This window comes from the organism of the source record quoted next (genome assembly GCF_019968955.1).
Source record: "MAG: Porospora cf. gigantea A chromosome Unknown PgA_NODE_1189_length_7256_cov_332.105, whole genome shotgun sequence".
Taxonomy (NCBI): domain Eukaryota; phylum Apicomplexa; class Conoidasida; order Eugregarinorida; family Porosporidae; genus Porospora; species Porospora cf. gigantea A.
In genome coordinates this window covers 1-7,256 of record NW_027151317.1, presented here as the reverse complement: position 1 = coordinate 7,256, position 7,256 = coordinate 1, and the positions used below count along the sequence as shown (strand labels likewise).

The 7,256-nt window shown below is 55.2% G+C and overlaps 2 protein-coding genes across 7 annotated transcripts; both read left to right on the top strand.

Annotated features, from left to right (window-relative positions):
* Nucleotides 1-208: 208 nt before the first annotated feature.
* KVP18_004618 (uncharacterized protein) lies at nt 209-2,418 on the top strand (the record flags this gene model as incomplete). Of its 3 annotated transcripts, XM_067957417.1 has the most annotated exons (3): nt 209-1,195; nt 1,224-1,730; nt 1,759-2,418. In XM_067957417.1, 3 exons carry the CDS (start codon nt 209-211, stop codon nt 2,416-2,418), a joined length of 2,154 nt encoding a protein of 717 aa, XP_067813526.1. The 3 variants fall into 3 exon arrangements, with proteins under 3 accessions (XP_067813526.1, XP_067813528.1, XP_067813527.1); XM_067957418.1 differs by lacking the exon at nt 209-1,195 and having other exon boundaries at nt 1,227-1,730; XM_067957419.1 differs by lacking the exons at nt 1,224-1,730; nt 1,759-2,418 and having other exon boundaries at nt 209-1,207.
* Nucleotides 2,419-2,595: 177 nt separating this feature from the next.
* KVP18_004617 (uncharacterized protein) lies at nt 2,596-7,197 on the top strand (the record flags this gene model as incomplete). Of its 4 annotated transcripts, XM_067957413.1 has the most annotated exons (7): nt 2,596-3,585; nt 3,614-3,865; nt 3,894-4,489; nt 4,519-4,606; nt 4,636-4,772; nt 4,800-6,267; nt 6,295-7,197. In XM_067957413.1, 7 exons carry the CDS (start codon nt 2,596-2,598, stop codon nt 7,195-7,197), a joined length of 4,434 nt encoding a protein of 1,477 aa, XP_067813522.1. The 4 variants fall into 4 exon arrangements, with proteins under 4 accessions (XP_067813522.1, XP_067813525.1, XP_067813523.1 ...); XM_067957416.1 differs by lacking the exons at nt 3,894-4,489; nt 4,519-4,606; nt 4,636-4,772; nt 4,800-6,267; nt 6,295-7,197 and having other exon boundaries at nt 2,596-3,639; XM_067957414.1 differs by lacking the exons at nt 2,596-3,585; nt 3,614-3,865; nt 4,519-4,606; ... (1 more) ...; nt 4,800-6,267; nt 6,295-7,197 and having other exon boundaries at nt 3,906-4,493.
* Nucleotides 7,198-7,256: the final 59 nt, after the last annotated feature.

Below are 7,256 nucleotides of genomic sequence, written 5' to 3'. Positions count from 1 at the left end.
GGCACACAGGAACTCTACGTCATGGTCGCTACTGGATGATCGAGTCGACATTACTAAAATAAATATAAGAAACGTGTGTTCTTTTGTGGGGGCGAGCAATTGGGCGATTAGAGCGAGTTGTAGATTGATTCATTCTTAGGTACGGATAGTCAACCTCTCCCGATTCTGGAGATTTGCGGCTGGAGGAGATTTCTTAAAGACGGATTTGATGCTGTTGTTACAGGAAACCGCACACCACAAAGGAATACGTGCAGGAGCCGTCCTCTCTCAAGACTGCTTCGTGACCGGCGATTTTGAAGGCCGTCTGCTGGTTTGGAGGCGTCAAGGAGCGCGGTTTGAGGTTGCCGCCACGCTCACCATCCACGCACCCAATTTTATCTTCGCCTTGGTCGGTAGGGACGACCGAACCTTTTTCAGCGCCGACAACAAAGGCCGTATCTATCTCTGTTCCACCGACGGCAGCGTCCTCGCCATGCTGGCAGGACATGACCAGGCCGTGGGCAGCTTGGATTTTCGAGACGGCGTCCTGGTTAGCGGGAGTTGGGACAGCACTGCACGCGTCTGGCGTGAGGACGGCGAACTTCTTCACGAGCTGCAAGGCCATTCCTTCGGCGTTTCCGTCTGCGTAATGAGCTCCTCGCCTTTGATTGTGGTTACTGGCAGCCAAGACGGCGCACTCCTCGTCTGGCTGCAGGGCGGGCTCGTGCATACCTGTCGAGCCGCCCACACAGACCTCATACGGCGCGTGGTGCGGATTGATGGCTCCACATTTGCCACGTGCTCGAACGATCAAAGCGTTGCCATTTGGAGCCTTAACGGATCCATGCAGATCGAGCCCGTTAACCGTCTGGTAGACCACAATGCCTTCGTGTACGACTTAGACATCCAACGAGGGGAGCAGCTGCAGTTGGTTTCGGCCTCAGAGGACTGCTCGGCCCAGGTGTGGAGTCTGGATGGTAAAGTTCTCCACCACCTTCCAGGCCGAAAAAGCCTCTGGGTATCGCGGTTCTTAAACGAGGAAGAGCTCCTGATCGCAGGAGAATCAGGCCACGTCACGCTGCTGAGCCTGCTCCCATGTGAAGGCTCAGAGGCTGAAGGGCAGACCCTCCTCTATGAGTCTGAGTGTCAAGAAGCGCGAAAAGAGAGCCGACGCCCAGTGGATGTCAAATCTCTGCCTACCGAAGACAAGCGCTTCGTGAGCTCCTAGCGCGTTGCCGATTCAGACAATGCGAGGCACTAAGGCGGGTCAGCATGCGATGTTCCAACGCGGAGACATCGCTGTCGTTTACATCTGGAATCAGAACACATGGGAGTTCGTTGGAGAAGTCGTTACAGGTCAGGAAGACTCGGCCATTATTGGTCACAGTGGTCAAACATACGAGGGCGACGACACATTTCCTCCTGGTATTTATGACTTCGTCTTCCAGGTAGAGATTAGGGACGGTGCCCCCCTCGCGCCACTTCCGTATAGACGGACGGAGAATCCCCTCACTGTCGCTGAACGTTTCTGTCTCCGCGAGAACCTCTCCCGGGCGAATATTCAGCAGATCGTTGAATTCATCAAGAACAATGCTGATCTGCCGGAGCCATCTGCACTGCGCGAGCCCCAACGCGCAGAGCCTGTCAGTGTTCATTTTCCAATAGCGGAGATCGTGACGTTCAAGTCCACCAAGAACGTCCACGTGGCTTTCGAAAAACTAGCTGAGTTCGCTGCTGAGCATGGAGACGACGTAGGTGGCGGGGAGCTCGTTCACGCAGGCCTGGACTGACTTGGAGCTGGAGTACCTGGAAACTATGCGGCGCTCCATAACTGATTCTGGTCGCCGTCTGCGTATGGTGGAAATCGAGCTCATGAAGGCCATGAAGCCTCTGCGGTGGCCACACAACCAGCGGCTTCCTTTCCTGGACGTCTGGCGCATGTTCCTGCTTCACCCGAGCTCTACCGCCCTGTTCAAGGGCCCAGACGATGGGTGGAAGTACACAGCCGTCTTCGTAGGCATCGCGCGAGACACTGCCTATCCGATTGCGGCGAGGCAAATGGCTCTCCGGGTACTTTCTAACCTGGCAGCCTCGCCAACGTCCCGACGTGCACTTTGTTTCAAGTTCTCTTACATTGCACGGGACCTGTTGGGGCTGCCGAGCGAGATGATGCCAACTCTAGGGGCACTTCTTCTGAATTATGCGGTAAGCGTGCCTCAGTTCTCAGCTGAAGTGGACGCTGCGGCTGTCATTTCTTTGCTTCGCGAAGTCGCAGCGCACGGGCCCTCCGAGTATCTCGCGCTTACTACCTTGGGCACACTGCTATGCGCCAGCAAGGCAGCTCGTTCTGGAGACTGCGCGTGGGCACGCTCTACGAAGGCGGAGGGTCGTGAGGCGGAGTGCGCAAGCGATGTACAAGCGTTTCTGGATCATTTTTGAGTGATACATCCACGAAACGGTCCCATTCGACCGTGTTCTTCATGAAATGGGGCTGACATGCTTCTTGTCGACAAAATATCATGCCTATGAAAGCTTTAGGCATCCATTAGGACAAACCTGGCCATGATTTCACGGTTACCTCAGGCACGAACAGTGTTTGACTGAATAATATTACTCATGAATCGACTGACTGAATGTGTTCGGATCCTCCTTTGGAAAAACAACTTCTGGCGACGACAGACTCGTGTGACTGCCATCCTCATGCTGCAAATGATTGTGTGGATCAGCTTCGTGGCGCTGGGCGTTAGTTTGAAAGGCAATACATACACGTACCACACTGACGTATCAGGGGAAAACACGCCGGTAACAGCAGTGCAGCCAGTACGCCTCCATCTCTCCAGAAGCCGTCGCACTGATGCCGAGCTGTTCACCGAAATCGTTGAGAGATTGAAAACCGAAACAATGGCCATTGACTTCGTCGACGAGCTGGATGATGAGTCCGTGGAGCTGCATGTGGAGGCCTTGGACTACCAACCCTTCTTCATAGACTACACCCTGAACTTCCCCGAGAAGGCGGTGCCTTGTATCGCCAAGGAGAATTTCAGGCCCTATGTCCACGACTGCCGCCGATTCTCGCAGCAGACCTGCGAGGTGGGGAAGTACTTCAAATCCGGCTTCGTGCAGGTCCAGAACCTTTGGATGAACGCTGCCTTCGAAACGCTCTGGGACCGGGCTGGAGGACTGCCTCCACTGAACCGAGGTCCGCCGACCTCCACTCAGTTGTCTGTACCATTCGGGACAATGATGTTCGAGAAGTTCCCCCGAGACGTTGACGTCGCGTCCACCTTTAAGGACATCGCTACGCAGGAGACCTTCCTCCTGGTGTTCGCGATGTCGGGATTCATCGCCAGAATGTGCGCCATGCTGGCTGCGGATCTCGAGTCTAGTTTCGACACCACGCTGCGGTCTCTTGGAGTACCAGCGTCGGCGTTCTTGATCTCGTGGGCGGGATTGCTGGCCTTCAGCGCACTCGCGGCCAGCTGGGTGGCCGTTATTCTCTCTCAACTCTTCGGACTCTTCGGATTCTTCACTACTCCATTCTTGGTTCTCATTCTCTTCTCACTTTACAATCTTGGGCTCACTGCCAACGGCGTCGCAATTGCGCTGGTGAGCAGCTCGACATTGGGCGACCCAGATCTCAAGAAGCGTGAGGTTCACTAATCTGTACTGCGTTATCTCTCCTGTCGTCTCCTATGGCGTGGCAGCGGCCACGAGACTCAATGACCAGTTTGACAAGTATCGTTTCCTAAGACAGGCGATGGCAATCGTTTCGACGCTGTCGCCTACGTTGTCATTCACCAACGCAACCATTGAACTGATTGGTAAGTCCCCCTTTCGAGGAGGTCATCTCCGACAAGAACTCATGGGTAACGGACAGATCAGTTCCGTGAGGCCAAGAGATTCATTTGACACAGGAACTGTCCAATATGCTGCTCTCAACGTGTGTTTTCGTGCTTCTCTCAGCAGTCGCACATTTCTGGCACCTACCGCAATTGGATGAACTAGACAGCACCGTGGTCGGCCCTGTGTTTCACCTTTGTGTCAGCGGGAAGCCGAATCTTCCGCTCAATGCCCTGCCACTGTCAGTCAAGGACCACGTGAAGCTCATCGCAGCTCTGTTGGGTGTTTCAGTTCCCTTCAGCGAGGCTGATGACAACCTAACAGCGGTTACTCCGCCCAACCCAGATACGAAGCTCACCTGGAACCAGATACTCTCACTCATGCAGTCGTTCGCGCTGGAGCCCTTCGCCGACAACGAACCAACAGACAAATCTGTTTGGTTCCGAGTACACTGTCTCTGCTCTCTGTTGGCGGGCCATCGCCAGGGAACGGTGGTGGTCGTCGTGTCTGACGTGCGGCTGCCTGACGACGAGATCACGTTCGCGCTGGACTGCCTGGAGGCAGCAGCGGCGACTTTGCGAGTACCCACGCGAGTCGTAGCAAGGACTGTGGGGGAGAGGTGCTTGGCGGGCGTCAACCAGGAGCACCACGCGACGGTAGTCTGGCCTCCGTAAGCGGAATTGGGACGCGCCGATGCAGAACGCTCCAGAAACCGACGGAGAAGGTGGAGCTCGAGCCGTCCACGCACCGACAGCTCGTGCGTCGCGTTAGTCTGGTACACATGTTCGTGGGTGTTAGGCGGGCCACGCCATACAGGGTCGTCGGGGAGAAGGTGCGTTACACGTGCTTGTGACGCTGGTCATCCTTGTACTGCTCATAGAGCACCGGTCGTTCATGACGGAGGTCCGCTTGAGGTTCGATTGCAGTGACATAGGACGACACGTGAATGGCTTGTGAGGCTATGAGAGCGTCCGTATCAGAGTTCCGGTTCACGTTCAAAGGAGTGCGTCAGGAACAATTTTTCGAGGTCCGCTCCCGATCTACGCATTACAAGAGGAACCTCCACTCGCTACAGCCCTGACTTCGAAAAACTACTGGACGCGGCTGCTGCTACAACGGTGGATCCGCGACTATCGAAACCCCCTCAACAGGCTAGGCGTGGTGGAGGATTTCCGCACACCCAACCTATCAATCGCTAAGAGCACCCTTTTCCTTTCCAGCCTAGGTTCTGTTTTGGACGACATGGTCCTCGACGACGTACCCATTGAGACCGTTACCGAAATCGACGACCCCGCCGATGAAGGAGACATACCCAGAGCGAACTTGGAGTCGGTAGAGCATTTTTTGGGTGAGCAAGGGACCGAGTCGGATATCGTTCTGTCAAGCGTCATATCTGACGAGCAGCTCGTCCGTCTACAGGAACCTTCTGGCGTGGCGGTCAGAATGTTCCTTCTGGCCAACAGCTTGTCAAAAAAGGTGTTCTATCCGTTGGCCCTGGCCATAGAGTTCGAAACCGCACCTAATTACCGCCTCTTCTGGGAACCCAGTGCGCTCCACGCAGTGCCGACCTTCGTGAACGCCTTCTATGAAGGACTTATCAGACGTTTCGTGCCCAATCAGACGGCCGCCATCGTAAAAGTCAGCAGTGCACCCCGGGTTACCCGTCGACTATTCCGCATCAAGAAAAGGGCTATGGCCATCAACAGCCTCCTCCCAACGCTACTATGCCTGGTTCCCTGGCACCAAAACCGCGGGTTGTTGTCTGTTGCAAAATCGGGCCTCCTGAACGTCTTCCTCTTGATGGGAGTGAGACCAACTGATGTCGTCCTGACAGGGGTTCTTCGCACGATCCCAGGAGCGCTGGCAGTATCGCCGTTCATGTATTGGCCGCGAGTAACACTCGTCGCCCTTTTACAGCTGATAACCTTCGCCGCGATCATTGTTGTGGCGGGTGTCCTTCAGTGGATGACCAGATTCGTACGGGTGACAATGCTGCTGCTGGTGTTCTCCCTAACCTTTGCAGCTCAGAAGATGGCGCTAGATCACTGGGTGTCTATGCTGGCATCCAAATTTCTGACAGCGGATCAGATTTCATGCTACATCCACGGAACTTGTTGCTTTCTGCTGCCGGGGTACCCAGTTGTAGGGTGCCTCCTTGCTCTGCACATGGATGACCCGGTATTTTGGCGCCTCAGCTTGTCGACATGGGCGGTACTAGGCTCGGTATTCCAGGTGGTCGCGTCGCTGTCGGCAGGCGTCATTGCGACTGGAATCGTTCGCCGAATACCGTACAAATCGTTGAGGACTTGGACTACAGAGGACCAATATCCTGAGTCTGCTTTCCAGCTACCTCTGGAAGTGCAGCACATTTGGCCATACGACCTTGGTGCCTCGATACGCCAAGTAGAGTACAAGGTCGCTAGGTTCCGGGAAGAGGTGCAATCTCAAGTGGGAAGCAATGTCCTGTTCACTCAGAACTCACAGAGAAGCAAGCTGTTCCGTGCTGCCAATCCATCGCTTCCTCTTCTCATCGTTCACAAGCTTAGCGTGGAGGCCGGGACGTCAACAGAAGCCTTGATACGAAGGCTGTCTCTGCATGTGATGCCTGGAGAGTCGCTGGTAATCGTAGGTCCTCAGCTCTCAGGGAAGACGACGCTCATCAAGGCAATCTGCAACGAGATCGTAAAATCTGGAGAGAATGTGGTGGGGCCCACAGGAGACGTTGGGATCGCCTACGCCAATCTCTCTTACTTGGAAGTCGGATTGGAATTACAGCGGCTCTTTTTCATGGACAACGGACAGGAGCTGGCTCGCTGGGGCCTGCGACCTCACGCGTACACTCGACTAACCGATCTGCCCCGTCACCTGCTGAAACGCGTGTCGCTAGCGCTGGCTTTTCAAAGTCAACTCGTGATTCTTGACGAGCCGTCGCAAGATGCGGATGAGGAAGACCTTCTGCTGCTCCGTCGCCGTCTGCTTCTGCTGGGACACCAGGCCGCGATAATTACTACCGCGAACCCCAGCGTCGCGTCCATGCTAGGCACGACCGTGGGTTTCTTTGGACGGGGGGAGCTCAAGCTGTGGGTTCCAGCAACCAGCCTGGCTCAAGTGGAGTCGTGTTGGAGATTGGAGGTCTGTCTGCGTCGACAGCCAGGAGCACTCGCCGCCCTAGTGAGTGGCACGAACCTGCACTTAGTTGACAGAGCCATTGTGGGGGACAAAATTTGGGTAAGGCTCACAGGCACTGGCGACGTCACAGAGATCCATAAGCGCTTCCTGACCCGTTCCGGAGTGTTGTCTGTTAGGATGCTACCTTTCGGCATCGACTCAGTGATGAGCGAGCTCCACCGAAGCATATCTATTGATCGACAGCAATAGCAGTCTATTTGACACGCCTCTTCTTGCGTCTCTCGTCGTCTTCGTTGTCGCTCATGACT